This window comes from Polypterus senegalus, chromosome 2 (assembly GCF_016835505.1).
Source record: "Polypterus senegalus isolate Bchr_013 chromosome 2, ASM1683550v1, whole genome shotgun sequence".
Classification (NCBI taxonomy): Eukaryota; Metazoa; Chordata; class Cladistia; order Polypteriformes; family Polypteridae; genus Polypterus; species Polypterus senegalus.
This window is the reverse complement of record NC_053155.1, coordinates 188952112-188971702: the sequence shown is the minus strand read 5'-3', so window position 1 is coordinate 188971702 and position 19591 is coordinate 188952112. Positions and strand designations below refer to the sequence as shown.

The window sequence follows — 19591 nt, the reverse complement described above, 5'->3', positions numbered from 1 at the left end:
CCAACAGTATGACAATACCCTAACCCTAATGGCATTTGCAGTATTTATTACAACATCAGCCACATGATAAGTTTTCAGCACTGATTTACACAGCACTTAATGGTGAATAAAACAATGTAAATTTGAGTTTTTCAGCTGTGTTAATCTCAGCCACTTTTTCCTGCATCATTCTTAATAGTCCAACATTTTTGACTTTCAAATTAGGACAAACATATTATATATATATTTTCCCACTGCAGTCCTAACTTCTCTGGGGAGAGGATTGCACTCTGTAAAAAAATCTTCATCAGAAAATGATTTGCCTCTTTTGGAAATTTTTCTGGGCTAATATATAGCTATTTTTTACAATCCCTTCCTTTGCTGTATGAAGTTTTGTAAAAAGACTTTGCTCTTTTGGCATTTTAGCTAACAATTCCTCTACGGTCCTCATTTTCTCCTCTCTAGATAAATGTCTGTATTTTTTGGTGTGCTCGGTCTGAAAATGATGGCTCAAGTAGTAGTCTTCAAAGGCAGTGATGTGCTCTTTTCAAAGTAAACAGATAACCTCTGTGAAAAAATACTTAGGAGTCCAGAATATGTTGAATGATCTGTTTTTTGCATCAAGTTTTTATTTTTTACCGCTAATTGTTGTTATGTCTTTGCAGAAAATGTTGACGGGATGCAGATTAAGAACAGGTGTCATCTTCCTTTATTCAATAAAACATGAACAGTCTCTGTACCACCCCTATCTCTGATGCGATCTCCTGCAATTTCCCATGCATATCAATTTTGAGCTGTGTCTGCACGGTCACATCTAGCTATGATGCAGAATGACACACCCAAGAAAATACTTGCTGTCCGCACCTTCCACAGGCCAGGAAAAACCAGATCACAGGCCGCATTTGGACCGCAGCCCATACAATGCCCAGGTCTGCTCTATATGCTTCATTATCTTTGATGAACAATAACATAATAGACTCTCCCCAGATGGGCTAGGTATGGTTTTGAAGCTGAATTTGAATATGATATGAAATACATAAGATGTACCATCTTATGGTATGCTCAACTGTTCTGCAACATAATTCTAATGTATTTGTATAAGTTAAATAAATGAGAAAAGTAGGGTACCCTAGAATATTGTATATGCATGTCCAAAGACAAGTATTTTCCAAAGGTATTAGCATACAGCAGGAAACATACACCATTCAATACTGCAGTGTGTTTTAGTCAGAGGTATTCAAAGACCACAAAGTGCTCGAAAACCTTAACTGTATTTTCCCCCATTAAAGTTAATCTTGGAGGTAGATAAGGACAGAGCAGTCCAGCTAAATGATCATTAACAAGTGTTACTTGAATTCCATTCAGGAATTTGTGTTAAGTTGAATCCCATACCTCAATTTAAAATATTACGGTACTTGCTAGGACCATTTTAAGTGATATTTTTGTTTTTCATCTCCAGAAGGGTTTATATTAGTTATAAATAAAAGTTTTGTTTGAAAATTGTGAATATTGTGTGAAATATCAGTAATGTTTAGCTTCAGTTGTACTATGAAAACGTTTTTGCAGCAGCCATAGCCTTGCCTAACAAATAATCATTAAAAAGATAAATTTAATGATCAGTCACTCACTATGATAAACCAGATGGGAAAAGGGACAGACACCTTTTAAAAGTACAAGAGGAAAAGTGAGAGAAACTAACATCACATAGAAAAGTAAAGGCTTTGGGAAATGTGACTTTTTATTTATAGACAATGTATATTTACGTGCTGAACTATTTCTTTTAGACAATATTAAAAGTAAGCAACAACAATAGTATACTGTAAAAAGACAGACTTCGTGTTTCTACAGATTCTCTGTGGTTTCAGTTAAGCAAAGGAGAATATTTTGATGTACAGGGCATGCATACATCTGTTTTCTCAGCTTATGTTTGAATTTAACTGTGTCAGATACTGTTATATATGAGTTGTAAGAGATTCCATTTTTCATAGCTCTCATTTTGCCAAAATAAGGTCTCCTTGGAGGATTTAAAGAAATGGGCTTGCATTTGACCCTGATGAGAGACATTTGTTATTCACTGCTGATACCACAGAAGGCTACCTTGTGCATTCTTTCTAATATACTGCAAAATTTCACATCAAAAGTTGTTTTGAGATTCCAGATGGCATCACTAATCAGTATCACATGGCTTAATCAAAATGGAGGAATTATAATTTCACAGTGATAATATGAATTGCTGATGTAATTTACATAAACACATTTCTCAAGTGTTGCCAAACATATCAAAGAATTTAGTGGAGGTGACATGAGGAAGTTCCAATCTACTAATGTGATGAAATGAGTTTTTTAGATCAAATTAAATTGTTTTGTATTAAAAATCTTCTCAAAAACATACTTTGCAAAGTCACTTTTTATAGTTAATAATATAGAAAGTACTTATACGGCAAGTTGTCATTCTGTAAACACAAGTTGGTTAGGGCTTGTTTGGGTCCAAATGTTAATACAAGGGATTAGGCATATGTTACAGATAATTTTATTTACAAGCCTCAAATTAAAAAAAATGATCAAAACTCATTGTTCATCTATGAACTGGCTTCAGTTTCAGAGTCACAAAAAGGCCAAATCAAATCCCGGCAACATCGGACATTAGACAGGAACAACCCAGCACAATGTCAGTCTGTGGTTATAGTTTTAGAGCCATGATTCAGAGTATCTGCTATGCCTTTACCATGTGAGAGGAAAACCAAAGTACTTGGGGAAAATCACACACAGACATGGGGGAATGTACTCACTTCACAAAGACAGTCTAACTAGTCTACAGGAGGTGTGAGGCAACATAACTAACCACTAGGATTCACCAAAGTCATTACTTTACTTTAATATTAATTTATTTTCTAAGCTATTAACTTTAGCTGCGGTGGGCTGACACCCTGCCTGTGGTTTGTTTCCTGCCTTGTGCCTTGTGTTGGCTGGGATTGGCTCCAGCAGACCCCCGTGACCCTGTCTTCGGATTCAGCGGGTTAGAAGATGGCTGGATGGATGGAATTATTGTCAATTTTCTAAGGAGACATTACACATGACTATATAGTTGAACTTGAGCTTTAAATCAATGAAAATTTTAAATTCTACTTCTTCTTTGCTTTTGTTCCATAGGGTTTATTTTCTTTATTGATCACCATTAAGCAATATACAGGAATATACAGCACTTTAAATAATAGTGTACAATGTTACATCATGCATTCCTATGGTATTTTATACAGTATAATTGTAAATTTAACATTTTGTAATATGAAAAATAAAATAATAAAACAACTTTATACACATTGAGGACAATAATGTAGGCCCCATGATACAAAAAAGTTCAAGTGTGTCGTCTTCAACAAACTCTAAAAAAAAGAAAAGAAAAACAAAGTTACTTTTCCAATATTCATTTGTATTTATTATTGGTGTAACAGTGATCATTGTCTGGCAGACACCAGAATTATGACACTAGAACGTTCCATCATTTTATTGGTAGTTTCTGACAGCTGTAACATGAAAGATTCATGTTCCTGTTTTATGTAGAATCAGGACTAAAGAAACAAACAATAAAAATTAAAGTACTAACCCGATCCCCACACTATTTTTCACCACCACCAATGACACTTCATTACTTTTTGAGATTTCTTATTCAAATGTGCACTTTGCTCAGAAGCCTGTGCCCCCTGTGATGAACTGGTGCTTTGTCTGGTCCAGGATTTCTTATAACTTTGGTCCATGTTTGAGAATGTATGTATATTAGTTGACCTGGACACATACCCTCATTTCCTAAATAATTCAAAGGCACCTACTTCTTCAGTTTCTATGCTTTTGCAGAGTATTTTTTGTATTAATTGACTATATTTGTTGTTTAATTCTTCTGCTTTCTTTGTTATTTAAGCCTGTTACCTTTAAAAAACGTTTCAGGACTATAGTGTTTGAAGTTCATTTAGCATCTATTTAAGCCAGCGAGTGCCAACCCAAACTGAATTAGAGTCAGGAGATGCAGCTACACATAACAGTTTCCTTGGTTTTTAGTTTTTACAGGATTGTAATATGTGCTTCTTAGCCGTTTTATTGGTACATACTAAATATTTCTATGTGTCAGCTGGCTGTGACAGAAAGGATTCCAATATATAAAATTTGTTTTAGTAACTGTCTTACTGAAATGATGTCCTAATCAAGTATATAACTATAAGGAAGGTGCTCTTTCACTGTTTACACATTGATTTTCCAAATAGATGTTGTAAAAATTATTAAAATAATGTTGGATTTTTTTTTGCTTGTGCCAAACAATTACTTTTTTTCGCATTATTCCTGTGAAAACTGCCTCTTGGAAGGTCACTTTACTGATTAATGAAGGCTTGGAAACATTTGGTTGATTAGGTGATGAGAAATGACTGATGTAGAATGTTTAAGAATGAATCCTAATATGGGCACTTCAGTTCCCCTGGTAAACTCATAAATATTTCTCTGACTTTTTCCAGCCAAGCACTGTTCACTTTGTCAGCAATAATTTTGAAGTACAATCTGTAATATAAAAAAGTATCAAATGGGCTGCAGCATTTTATAGGAGATCACTTGCTACCTTGCAACAATCTCAGGGCAAATCTTTGACTTTGAGTGCTCAAAAAGTACATTTTAAAGTTTGTATATTAATTAATAATTTAAGTCATATGTAAAACTTAAGGATATTTAAGGACGACAAAAATGTGTTTTGGTCTACTAGTTTATGATTTTAGAAACAAAAATAAGGCAAATTAAATAGTGAAATAGATGAGCAAACTTATACAATTTCAAAAGAAAAATCTGTGAGTATGCTTAACAAACTTGAGAACGAAGTGAAGTTTATTAATTTAAGCGACTGTCACCTTCTACACTTAAAATACCTACTTGCAACATCAAGTTAATTACTAATAATAAATCGCTGTTCAAAGATTTTCACTTCAACAGTTGTCATCCAAAATAATATTTTGCATTTTAATATACAGTATTACTATTTTGTCCCATAGATATTTTCACTAATTATGAACTACACATTTTTATGCATTATATAGGCTGATATGGTGCACTTCCAAATAATCCAGCAAAGGGTACTAGCTTCAGATTTAAGATCTTTTAAAAAATAGTATTCAGTTAATAAGAAGTTAAATGTCCCTTACTCACCCCCATGGTGAAACAAGGACTTATAAAACTAAAATGAAGAATGGTACTTAGCTTTAATTATTTTAATGCTGATCACTTTTAATCAGTTGAAAGAAACCCATTTAAAGAAAAATGCAGTGAAGAAAGATAAATCCATCTTCTTTATTTAAAGGTAGCTCCATTTTCATTCACATGTTGGTGGACCTCTACTTCCTCAGAGGTACAATTTTTTTAGCGTACTTCAACATACTTAACCAGTCGGGTAAAAGTAGATGTTGTTTTTTGCTTAGTTACACAACTTCACATTGTAACTGTAACACATCAAACACTGGCCTAGAACATGCACGCTTATTATGCTCACATTTCTAAACTGCAGTATATTTCAAAATTCCACTATTCTAACCCTGACAATAAAAGCAATACATCTACTGTCATATATATATATTTCTAACTGATGTCAGCAAGGAACTAGTGCATTAGAGGTCATAAAATCTGCCCAAGCTCACAGACCCTAGCAACACCCCAAACACCTACCAGCAGTTTCATCCCAAGAACTATAAACGCACTCAATCAATATATATTGAATATAAAACAGAAAGAGAAAATAACAACACAGCTAAAAACGCAACGACAAATTTCGGCAAAAGTTAAATGCTTGTGTCATGAGCACGAGGCGGCTATGCAGTGTCTGCAATGGACGTGGCTATCCACAGTGCATAAGCTACCTTACTGACATTGGCGGGTGAAGGAGCCACCGATTCTTCCACTGCCCAGTGCCACCACAAGCCTAGAGCCGCCCTTGAGTACTGCTGCAATAAATTATTTCATCGAAGGTCGCACACAATCACTGCGCCGTGAAACTCATGTTTAATAACGTGCTTTAACTCCTATCATCATGAAAATGATATCACATATACATCTCAGTATTTTATTTATTCAGAGAACTGTAATATCACGAATGTAATGGATTCTGTGTCCAGTTGGAGGAAGAGAGCTGGTTTAAGAAGCAAGTAGTGATTCACACACATAGAGTCCATAGAAGATCAAATAAAAAAACAAAGAATTTAACGTGCTACTTTAATTACAATGTGACTTGAGAAACTGGTTAATTAAATGATTTTAAGATGAAGTTTATGATGTTCTACTTTAATGACAAAATAAACTACGTGATTATAGTGGAAATGTCGAGATTGAAGTTGACATTTCGTGCTTTTTCCCTACTGTGTGCCTTTTTTTCCCTGTACCCTAATAAGCTTTCTTATGACACTCAGACAGTGGGCTACAATTTGCCTTTTCATGGTGACTTTAATATGTGACTTCTTTATTTCTGGCACTGTGCGATTTTATGAACGTGAGCTTTCAAGTTTCTCCAACACGCTATGTCACTCGATCAGCTTCCTTTTGTTGATTATACCACGGTTTATTTGAACAAATAGTATGTCTTTCCTTTGCCTCCACTTGGTATTCGCTGAAATTTTTATATTTTCCCCCGTGCTTTTCCCATTGTCTTTTCACAGAAGGCTGAGCTTAAGGGCGATTTATATTCATTTGCATATTCAAAGAGGCGTAAATCTGGGAGGAGTTGGGGCGTTACATAAAGCGCGTGCACGAGCGTTACTTTTCATGCTGATCAGGATTTATGTAGCGGAAGAACGTGGAAGTTGGAGTACACACAGATTCCTGCATCTGGATTTTTCTGTGCGTAAGCACATTTCGGCTTTTGTGCTTACGCCATGTTATAGTGCGATTTCTACGCACGGCGTTATACATGAGGCCCCAGGTGTACGCTAAGTTACTTATTCTATATTAGCATATATTTGATTATCTTGTTTATGGGATGCCTGTCCTCTTAAGAAGGCCTTAAGAGTTTCCCAGAGTATTCCTGCAGAGATCTCGGGGGATGTATTTGTCTCTAGAAAGAATTTGATTTGTTTGGATATAAATTCTCGTCAGCTAATAGAAGCGGGTTGAGGCACCATCTGCGGGGTGAGTGTATGGGGCTTAGTATTTTCAGCTCCAAGATCATAGGTGCATGGTCCAAAATAACAATAGCATCGTATTTGCAAGATTTAATCTTAGGCAAGAAGTTATTGTCTATAAAGAAGTAATCAATCCTTGAGTAGCAATGATGTACTGGTGAGTAGAAAGAATATGTTCTTGAATTTGGGTTTAAAAACCTCCAGGGATCTGATAAGTTGTGATCAGTTATAAACTTTGTAATTATCTTTGCAGTGTTAGATGCCGTTCCCCCGTGGAGGAAGTCCTATCTAAAAGTGGATTTAAAACACAATTAAAGTCCCCAGCCATTATAACTTTGTGAGTGTTCAGATTGGGAATGGATGCAAATAAATTTTGTATAAATTCCTTATCATCGGGCGGCACTTTTGCCATTAACACTAGAATTACCAGAGCCTACGAGAAAACTCGTAGATCCGGCTCACCTTAAATCCATTTGCACCTCTCCATCGGCGTCTTTTGTCCTGTAAATGTGCCGATTAAGACAAGCAGCCTGCTATTCCATCCCCGCATTGTCGCAGAACGTTCACAAACGTCTCCCAGCTCGTGCCTTGTTTGATTATCTGGGAGTGAACTGCTGGAGTTTTAGAGTGGAAATAATAGAACGTTATTTGGAACACATGCATTTCATGTGTGTTCTGTTTCTACAGTAATCTGTGTAAACACATTGTTAAAACAGAAACTTTTTCATATTTTAGTAATAAATGTTACAAAATGTAGGCATAAACTATAGAATGTGTGAAGCCTGAAGTCCAAAGATCAAATAAACACTTTCACAAAAGATTCAAGCATGATACAACAGCTTCTGTGATGTAGTGGTAAGATTTGCTGACTTGTAATCAAGAGTCCCCGGTTCAATTCCCCCTGCCTCCTATATTTGCCGTTTTCAGTAGTGAGCTGCTCTAATTGTTAACATTATACAGTACACACATACATTTGGTTTGCATCTGTAACAGACCGTGTACATTTATAGTACTGTACTTGTAAAAGTTTTTTTTTCTCACTTACTCTCTCAGTTACGATCACGATACATACTACCGCCCTATGGATCTGACGCTGTTAGTTTTTATTTGAAAGTGGTGATAACTGTAGATGTGAGTGGTCTTTTGAGGCAATGGAACTGGACATTCTCTGATCTGGAGAGATAAAAGCTGACACAAACACTGGTGAATCTGCCTTATTCGCATCTCACCGTCACTTTATTTTTTTTTATTCAGTTTTATTATGTTTTTCCTGCTCACACAGAATTAGTATGCACCTTATGGTTTATGATGTCAAAAAAGAAAAAAAAATTTAAAAAGCTAACTTTTACAAGTACCATAAATTTATACCCTATGTCCTATGTATTTGCCATGAACACTCTTTTTTTCACAGTGGCCCCCGTGCATGCCTTGCACAGTACATGTGCGTTGATCCTGCTGCACTGAATAAGCTCACGAATGGATTTAAGGAGGGCTGGATTTATGAGTTTTCTTGTAGGCTCTGGTAATTCTAGTGTTAAGTCTCGCAAATAAACTAAGAGCCCTTTTATCCCAGGTGTGAAATAACACTCAGCACCTCAAACTCTTTTTTTGGTGTGTTCACATGAATGTGTCTTACTGTTTCAAATTTACCTTGAGAAAGGTAATATGTAACTTATATATTTTTCTCTCTTACACCTCTGATGACCACTTCTGATGGCAAAACAAGTCCCCAGTGCAAGTTATTGAAACACCCAGACTTATTTGGGTATGGGGGGAACAACACCCGGACTTCTTTGGGTACAGGTGGGAACACGTCAGAGGTTTGTGTGAATTTCTGTGATTCAGACTCAAGTTTCCTGCTGCTTGAAGTCATAACAGATAACTTAAAGCTCCTTGTAACTGTAAAAGTAGAGCAAGCAAAGGTGGAAAACAAAAAGTTACCTAAATTGTCGTTAATGAACAGAAGTGGATGCTCCCTAAGCAGGGTTCTCTAAGTTGTTTTGCATTGAGTGTATAAACACGTGTTTATTATTAATGGTAAACTAAACACAATCAAAAGAATGGGGATGCTGATCACTTGCTATAACATTCAAAGCTTTTTAAATGCACCTGAAAGTTATGCTGTGTATACAATTTTTACAATACATTTTATTTTTGTAAATGTATACATTTTTTAACTTGTTTTTCATAGTTTTGACACTCTCTCTTGGTTAGGTCATTTATAGACATGGATTTGGGTTTCATGGTTATACTGAAGACAATTAAATGTAAATACAAATTACACTCAAAAATGTTTCATGCCTTGTTTGCTTCTTCCTTCCACTCAGGATTTAAGTACTAGCTGACTACAAAAATTCCTCATGTGCAAAGGTGACAAAAACAAGCTTCTTTTTGTGCTGAAGAACATTCAGTTGATGAAACCTGAGAGTGCACTCCTGGTGACAGTGTTCTGGTAAGCAGACATGTCAGATTGTTAATCGATTTTGAAAAATAAATGCCCATTGACAAGTAAACGTAAGCACAAACTACACTATTTTTAAGTTCCATCTGTTGTTTGCTTACTTCTCCCATATGAACATTAAGAACTAGATGACAATATAACTTCTTGGTATTCAAAGGTGACATAAACAAGATTCTTTTTGTGCCAAACAACATTAAGTTCATAAAATGTGGCAGTGCATTCCTGGTGACAGTGTTTTAGTAGGCAGACATGTCAGATTGTTAAAAATTTTGGAAAACATTTGTCCACTGGGTGTAGTTTGAGAATACCATCAAAGACATTGCTAAAATTAGTCTGTCCATAAATTTTATACCATATAAATGGTCCAGTTTGGGATTGTAGTAAGCTGGTTCTTATTCTTTTATTGTTAAAGGGTGCTAGTCCACTGCAGTGTATACCGATTCATACTGGCCAGTTCCAGGACTAACAATTACCTAACATGACAAGTAAACCAGAGTAACTGGAAAGACATACTCAGGCAAGTGTAGAAGAAACACTCTTCATAAAGACAATGATCAAGATCAAAAGTCAGGATTCTGACACTCCATAAAACTATTAAAACTATAACCAGTTTGAGGTCTCAGAGAACAGTGAGGGATGTAAAATGCTGAACAGAAGCAGGTGTAACAGCTATACTGAATGTTGTATCCTATTGGATCCCAATTACATACGTACATTCGAAAGATGCCACTAGATGCTGAAAACATTTTACTCTGACCATTAAACTTTAACTTGGCTCCCAAAATAGGCCAAAAATAATAGGAAGACATCCCTCAGAATGAAAGACACGACCACTGTATTTTACAAGCAAGCATGAAGGCGCTGCTATAGTCTCTGCCACTTGTCTTGTAAAGGCACAGAAGATGCCAGCAGATGAATAAAACGCTTGTTTCTCTTGTCACACTTTCTTTCTGTCACACTCTGATCTCACTTTAATTCATAACTCTTTTCTTCTTCAGTGTACTTTATGCCTCCTATTCACCCAACAGCATGTTTTATTCAACTGCCCCCACATCTGTTATGGTTGCTGAATGTCCACAGAATTTTCTGCAGTGGAGAAAAAGGAATTCTGTGGTGCAAACTAGCTGTGTGTACCTGTTTGGTTGGTAAAAATGTATTTTTACTGACTTTGAAAACATTACAAAACCTTATACCTTTATCTCCCATGGCTTTATATTTCTTCATGCTCCTTCCCCTGGTCTTCCTAAACATAGGCTGTGGTCTGTGGGTGGTGGATGTTTTTTTGGCTACTCCAGGAAGAATAATCTTTTTCCTTCTAGTAATTTTAAAACATTTTAAATTGCTAACTCTGATGAATTGGCATCCTGTACAGGGCTGTACCCCATCTTGCATCAAGTAGTGCTGAGACATGCATCGCCTCTGTTGTATTTGAACTTGAAAGGAATAAGTGCATTAGATATTGAGTAAATCTTTTTACTGTGCACTATGACTGATTTTAATTATCACTGATTTCAATTATGATTATATTGCAGCCTAGTAAGATTTTCCTTTTGGGTTCGTCTCCATTTATTTTCATAATTTATTATATATGTTGGTTTAGTCTTCTCAATTTGCTATTACTGAGAAATAGAATTTTGTTACATATGCTGTTATCATTGCAATGTTAATGCCTGGATATAATTACAAGCTTCACTACACCACACCACCTAATTCTGCAAGGTCAGATTAATATTATTATAATTTATTGACCTTACGGTAACTTAAAATTCCACTGGTACATTAAACTAAGTTCTCACAGCAGAGTTTTCCTTGTTATGTATGTTTACTGGAAAAGATCAAATATATTTTCCTCTAGCAGAAAAATATTCAGTGTAGACACTTTAACTATAAACTATGAATTTAGTGCAGAGTTAATTATAAAAATTTTAGTTTTAGAGTTTGTATCACAGACAACAGTGTGATTCCTCCAAATCATTAAGTTCAGTTTCTCTAAAGAAATTAGTGTTATTTTAGTAGTGGAGCCATGCAGTCTGTTAGAAATTAACTGTTTTTTGAGGAACTGTTTCAAACAGAACAACAGGACCGGAACAGATTGTGCACTAATAGATATAAATAAATTTAATCTTCTTTTAAACACGGAACAGAATATTTTATTACTTGGTATTTTCTTAGTGAATCTCTGCATTGGAGTATATGTTGACAACAGAAAATAATTGAAATGCATTAGTGATATATAGTTGTCATTGAGTATAGATCAGGTTTAGAAATACAGAAAAGTAAGAATATTCATCCAGACAACCATTTATTTAATTTTTTGGGTTATGCAAAACAAGAGCCCATCTTGACATTACAGGGCATAGGCATTACCAACAGAGTACAGGGCATATGCATTTAAAAATGACTCGAAGGTAAATGAATGATGAGGGAGAAAACATTTTTTTTTTTTGTTGAATGAATCAAAGTCGAAGATAGGAAATGGTCAAGAGATGAGTTTATCGTAATACTGGCATCGATGCCCAGAGTAACAGAATGTTTAGAAATTATATGTTTATCTCTAATAGTCAGGGAAATCCATAGCATGTTCAATTGCATTCCTTTTTTTTGTGGCTGGATCCCTAAGAAGGACCATCCTAACCTCACCATTAAGGAACCTCCACCAACCTATAAAGGCTGGTAGGAAATGCAAATTCCTTACCCAGTTCTCTGGGTAGGGTGGTGAGGATTCCGGCCTGATTTGTGGTTCTGTTTTTGAGGCCTCATAACTTTGGCCATTTGTGTGCTAGTGAATCACAACAAACATCTGTACAATGTAAAAAAAACAATTATGAAAGTTAGCCATGGTGTATTTTTAGTCTCCTGGTGCCCTGCTACTATTTTTGTAGTTGATATCCCTTTTATTTTGTATTCAACTTGATTCACTATCAATGCAGTTACATCACTGCAGCAAGTATTTCAGGACCCAGTATTTGATTGAAAGCAGCAATTGGGACTGAGGTGTCCTTTGAGCTCCCATAGCAATATCTTCTGGGTCTCATAATTAATCATTTAAATTATGCTTAATAATTAGATGTTTTTTAAGGTGTTGCATACTGAATCTGAGTGAAACACAATCTACAGTTAATAGACTCAGTAATTTAGTTCCATAGTTCAGTCACAGAATTCTTATTAAATTTGAGGTAGTCTTGGAAAACTAGACCTGAATTAATTTATGCAACGTTATTACAGAATAAAAAATATGGAAAACACTAACATACAAAAATGAATGGATTCATTGTTTGGGATTTTTATTTTCATGTCAGGTGGTGAAATTGTGGCATATACATTTATCCACAAACCAAAAAATAAAATATTTTGTTACTTTCATTGTACATTATTGTGTATAGTAGTATTGTTTCTGATTGATTTTTCTGGACACTGCAATCTAATCATAGCCTGTCCACTGTGCTTAGGGATGTTTTATGTTAATGATATTCCTGTTTTCCCCACACCCAAAGACATATAAAGATAGATTAACTTACCACTAAATTTCCATGGTATAAGTGTGTATGAGCATGTACTTGAATGTAACCTTCAATAAACTATGGAGTTTTTCTTAGTATTGGTTCCTGCATATATATAGTGCTACCGGTATAGAAAAATGTAAAAGATCCTCAAATAATGTGAATTATTTTAATTTGTACCATTCTTTTTCCACAGTTATTTTGTTATTTATTGTTTTAAATATACTGTATGAACTTGGCTATAACTTGTATTTATTAAAGAATATTAACATTATGGTTTTTTGAGCAATATTCTAGAAGAAAAATGTTTTTTCAGAAATTAAATGACTATTTGAATAGTATTCTATTCTTGGTAGGTTTCACTCAGGTTTTAAAAGAAATCATAGTGCAGAAACTGCACTAGTAAAAGTAGTAAATGACTTACAGGTTAGTTCTGACACCGACCTCATATTTGCTCTTGTTCTCCATGACCTGAGTGCAGCATTTGACACCATAGAGCACAGTATTCTCATTAATCACCTTAATCAATGAGTGGATCTCTCTGGCAGTGTCCTAAATTGGTTTTAGTTTTATTTAGCAAGTAGAAGATTCTTTGTTAGCCATGGTAATTGTAGACTGGGGATCGACGATATTGTATACAGTAGTACTCCAAAGATCTATTCTGCGCCTGCTGTTATTTTCAACCTACATGCTCCCATTAGTCCATTTTATATTGAAACACAAGGTGAACTATAACAACTACTGTATGCAGATGACAACCAGCTTTACTTATCTATAGCACCTGATAACCCTGATGCTTTAGACTGTTTTATCCGATGTCATACTTGTATTTTCAAATGAATGAGTAGTAATTTCCTCAAGCTAAATAGGTAAAAACAGAAATCTTATTTGTTGGCAAAATGGAAATAGTAAAGATCTTAGAAATAAACTTGATCCCTTAGCATTACACATCAAGATGTAAGTAAAGAATTTAGGTGTAATCATTTAATCCAACCTAAGTTTTCAGTTGCACATTATCCATATTGCTTGGACTGTATTTTCCCATCTAAGGAACAGTGCAAAATTTAGGCCTCTTATAAAATTGTGAGATCCTGAGCAATTAATTATCACTTTTGTTTTTAGTTAAATAAGAAAGTCACGAACCACTTGTAGTTAGTTCAGAATGCAGCAGCAAAAATCTTACTTGAAAAAAGAAAATTTGGGCATATGTCACCTATTTTAATATTGTTACATTGCAAGTGTGCGTTTTAGCATTGATTTTAAAATACTACTAATAGTATATAAAGTTTTAAATAATCTTACTCCTTCCTTTTTTTGGAGTGCCATGTCCTCTTATATTCCAAGTTGAAACCTTACATCTTTTAATAGCAGCCTGCTTTTTATTCTAAGAGCAAAGTATAAAGAAAGTGGTGAGGCAGCCTTTTGCTATTATGTACTACAAAATATGGAATACTTTACCAACAGAGATATGCCAGGGTAAAATGGTGGAACATTTTACTCCTAATAGAATTATCATCGAATTATAATATCTTTCATGGATTTGCAATTTATTATTAAATCCTACTTTGCTTTATTTTCTGTTTTTTCTGTAGTGTCATTTGACACCACCAACACCACCACCACCTGATCAAGGCAACGTGCAGCCATCTATGATGCTCGAATGAAAGCAGATACCCAGCTGTCTACAAGTCTCACTATATTGAGCAACTACTTAAAAATATTTGTGTTAGGTAGAATGCCTGTTCAGGACAGTCCTTTGGCCTTGGAAACCCTGCAAATTTTGTTTTTTTCTCCAGCAACTTATTCTTTTTTTTTTTTTTGTCCTGCACAACCATCTGACTATATCATTGGACTCCTCTCTAGAGACTTAATAAACAATTCTATACATAAGGACTCTAAAGCTAAAGTTAGAAAATGTGATTTATCAGAAAAAGGAAAAAACCTTAACAAAACTGATAATGTAATTTCTCAATGTTGTTTCCACCCTTCTCAATGCACTTGCACCACCTGCCTGGAAGTGCCTGGATTCCAGAAGAATAAAAAGTTTTGCGTGGAATTCATTAAAACTTTTGTTGTTGGTTTTGGTATTCTTATTCTTTTCTTCCTTTTGGCTTTGACCTTGGCGAGTCATTAACCATAATTTTTACTACTTTGTCTCCTGATTTTTTTTGGTTTTGTTTTATGTTCTTCTTTTTACCTACTACCATTCCCCACTGGCTCTAAAATTAATATTTTATTAATGAATTGTCAATTTAATCATTCCAAAGATTGCCCAGACAAGCTAAATCTTCTCTTAACTTAATTATTTCAATACCAATAGCTATGCCATTAACTATAAAGAATGCCAACATTATAATGTCTTCTCTTTTCTATATGGGCAAAGGAATAGAAGCCACAGGAACAGTTGTAAAATACTTTCTTTGCTATGTGAAAAAAAAAAGGAAACCAAAGCACCATCCGTCTACAGACATGTCTAATCAAAACAACTGGTGGGGACAGGCATCACCAATAAATGACAATCTTTATCTCAATTACTTTCCCCCAAAGATAACAAGTTATTATTATTAATATTATTATTATTATTAAACTTTACTAACTCTGAATATGTCATTGTGGTGGCTTGTGAACACGTGTTGGTACTTCTTTTTCACTTATAACAGAGGATTCATCATTAGAAGAACATATCAGAACCAGATCTGACTGATCTAACTCAGATGCTCTAAATGCCCAGAAAAAATCAGATGGTGCTATGGGCTTCACAACTGAAACATGTTTCACAACTGAGATTGTGCCTAGGATTTGTGAATTATTATAAGAGATGTCTAATGTAGCAGTATTTTTACACCCACTTAATCAAACTGGATGCAAATGGATATGGTCAAAGGACTGTGACACAGTACTAACGCACTTCAATCCAGTGCTCCCATTGAGGTTAGCTTGTGATACTTTGCCATGTGGTGTTGGGAGTAGGAATATTGCAGGTGATGAGTTATTGTAGGCCAAATTGCGTTTGCATCTTGTTCACTGTCCAAGGCAAGAGAAATTATTCTCAAATAGACAAGGAAGTATTGAGGCAAGTGGTTTAAACAGTATTTATAATGGTAGAGAGTTTACCTTTGTTACTGATCATTAACTATTAGTCACTATCTTCACTGCTTTGTCCAGAATGCAGAACTGGGCCTAGAAAAAGGAAATCAAAGCACCGCCACCTATAGGCATATCTAATCAAAACAGCTGGTGGGAGCAGACATCACAAATAGATGACAATCTACAGGTATATGTGTCACCTACTGTATATAACAGGCAGCATCACAGGGAGTGGAGTGCCAACACACATCCACATTCACTCATACAAAACCAATTTATTCTCTTTGGGACATGGGATTTGTAAAGAAGGCACACATGAATATAGGGAAGATATGCACATTTCACAAAAGGTATTTTTTCCTTGAAATTGAACACTAGAAATGCACAAAATAACTTCTTGTCCGAGGGTAGTTCCCACTGCTGCCTTTTACTTTAAAATTTGATTAAGCGGTTTCAGTAACGAGATGGCTACCACACTATTAAATTTAGAAATACAATGCAGTCTATACATTAAAATATTTTAAATCATATTTATTTTGTAATTAGGTTCTTGATAGTGTAAAAAAGTGGTAGTCCATCTGTCCATCTATTTTGCAAACCCACTTATCCAGGGCAGGGTTACAGGGCAGCTGGCGCCTATCCTAGAAAACATCAGGTGCAAGGCATTAACAACACCTGGACAAGGCACTAATCCATCATAGAGAAAGTGGTCATGTTAAGTACATTTAAGCTTATATTTCATCATTTTTTCAGTAAGAAACACAAACCATCAGTCCTAAAACTGTATACCTCTTTTATTAAATACCTAATGTACTTTTTCCCCTGCTCAAGATTTTTAGAAGCTGCCTTATACAGTGATCCCTCGCTATATCGTGCTTCAACTTTCGCAGCTTCGCTCCATCGCGGATTTTAAATGTAAGCATATCTTAATATATATCACAGATTTTTCGCTGGTTTGCGGATTTTTGCAGACAATGGGTCTTTAAATTTAAAGTACATGCTTCCTCAGTTTGTTTGCCCAGTTGATTTCATACGAGGGACGCTATTGGTGGATGGCTTAGAAGCTACCCAATCAGAGCATGTATTACGTATTAAATAAAACTCCTCAATGTGCTTCCCGATTAGTGCTTGATTGTTTGCTTTTCTCGGTCTCTCTCACTCTCTCTGCCTGACAGAGGGGGTGTGAGCAGAGGGGCTGTTTGCACAGAGGCTGTTTGCCTAGAAGATACGGACGCTACTCTAAAAAATGCTGAAAGACTACCTTCACATTGCTCTCTTCTTTGCGGCTGCTTTATTGTGGTGCGCATACTTAAAAGCCCAACAGCACGTATTGATTTTTTGATTGTGTGCTTTTATGTCATGCTCGCTCTCGCTCTCTAACATTCTCTGATAGAGAAGATATGTTTGCATTCTTTTAATTGTGAGAAAGAACTGTCATCTCTGTCTCGTCATGGAGCACAGTTTAAACTTTTGACTAAAGGGTGTTATTTCATGTCTAGAAGGCTCTAATAATGTTAACAGTGTGGGAGAGTTTATAAGGGCTTAAAATATATAAAAATAACCATACAAACATGGTTTCTACTTCGCGGATTTTCACCTATCGTGGGGGTTCTGGAATGCAACCCCTGCAATCGAGGAGGGATTACTGTACTAGCACTGAAAGATTTCAGGCAAAGTGTACAGTACTGTAGATATACCACAGGGTGGTGTAGGAATTTTAGTCATGGAAGTAGCAGCTTGGAAACCAGATTTTGTTTTTTTTACTTTAGCTAGGGGGCTTCACACCTGCTCGCTTCACTCGCCAACCCCCATGTTTGGTTTTCCGGATACACACTTGTAAGATTTTTTTTCTTTGAATTGTTGCTATTTCATTAGTTTCACTTTTATTTCAGAACTTCTGTAAAAACAATATTTGGAATCTTTCGTGTCCCAATATGCTGAATCTTTTAAATAAAGTCTGTGAGACTTTGTACCATAATTTAAGATAGGTTTCTCTGTTTGGAATTTCAGCACAGACAAAACAATCCATATCATCAGCAGTTAATAATTTTTTTTGCAAAGCAACCACTAAATGCGTGTGTGTTAAACCCTGTTTTTGAAATTCTCCGACTTAAACTAATTTCCTTTTGTTTGCGTCAATGCGATCTGTGCTATCTTTTTTTTGATACTGTAGCGACAGATGTAATAAAGTGTCACAAAAGTTCATCTTTAAGAATCGTCGACTGCGTAACCCCAAACACAGCTTTCTAGCACCCTCTCCAACCCCTCCTCCCACGGGTGTCGCCTCCCCCTTTACCTCATTAATCAGCACCCAGCTATCAGTATGCCGTGCTGTACTCTGCCCTCCCTCAATTGGAGCTAACAGTCACTTAAAACAAAAAAGGCTTCAGCTTGGCTGGGACGCTACAATACTTTCGACTGTTACTGCTTTCATATTCTGTACCTTTCTATGCATATGTATTGCGCCTTGGGTCTCTTTTCTCCATGCTGCTCTTTCTTCTTTGTTGAGAGCACAGGATCTGTGTGTGCCACATGACTTTTCTTGACTGAATGTTTTGCTGGCTATCCGTGCTCTTATTTCGCAAGAAGGGCGTGTCTTGCAAGAATCTTCCACGTCCCCGCGAGACTGCCCTGGGACAATCTCTTGGCTCCAAGTCTCATGTTTACGGTCCCCGCGAGACGGTCTGTGGCCAGTCTTTTTTGTCTTGCGGATCTTTAAAATGTCTTTCGAGAACATTCGAGAAGATCACGTATCGTCGCTTTGCTTTTGCATTCCAGGATTTTTTTTATATAGAGAGAGATATCTCAAACGGGGCCGGCTCTAGGCTGGGGCAAGAGGGGGCAATGCCCTCTTAAACAAATGTCCTGTCCCCTTAAATCAAACTTTTAGAATTGAGAAAGAAAATAATAGATTACCCATAAACTGAATATGGACAAGATTTACTACAGTAGCTGAAAAATCCACTGGAAGAGGACAAATGAGATGATAGGTTTCACCTCTTGTTCGCTCTTTCCCTCTGTGCTCTGTTTGTGAGCAGCTCTCACAGCACTCGTCAGTGATCCCCCACTCACCCTCCCCCCAGCTAAACATCCAATCATTGTTAATATGCAAATGACCCGGTGTCAGGTTTCTCAGTAGGCAGGGCAGAGCAAAATGAACCGCGCAACAGCGGGAGGCTTTGAGGAAGCAGCAAATCTCTGTCTCCAAAATCATAGCGACTCATGAGATAATTAACAACAACTAAAAAATACATCTGTATTTGTACAGTCAATGGGGGACTAGTCCATTGTTCTTCTCACAATTTCAGTCTGGTAGAGAAGTGTTTCTTTCTCGAGCCTGTCTGCTGCATACAGCCGACTAGAGGACCTGTGCCTGTCAGACCCCAACACAAAGCAACACCCCAGCTTTCAACTCTGCACTCAAC

The 19591-nt window shown here is 36.0% G+C and overlaps 1 protein-coding gene across 1 annotated transcript in view; it reads right to left on the bottom strand.

The window, feature by feature from the left end:
* Window positions 1–2951: 2951 nt before the first annotated feature.
* Window positions 2952–19591, bottom strand: part of asb11 (ankyrin repeat and SOCS box containing 11) — a 127561-nt gene continuing 110921 nt past the window's right edge. The window contains exon 8 of the mRNA XM_039745065.1: window positions 2952–3362. Within this exon, the coding sequence (XP_039600999.1) occupies window positions 3353–3362 (10 nt within the window). The 3' untranslated portion in view covers window positions 2952–3352. The remainder of the gene's footprint in view (window positions 3363–19591) is intronic.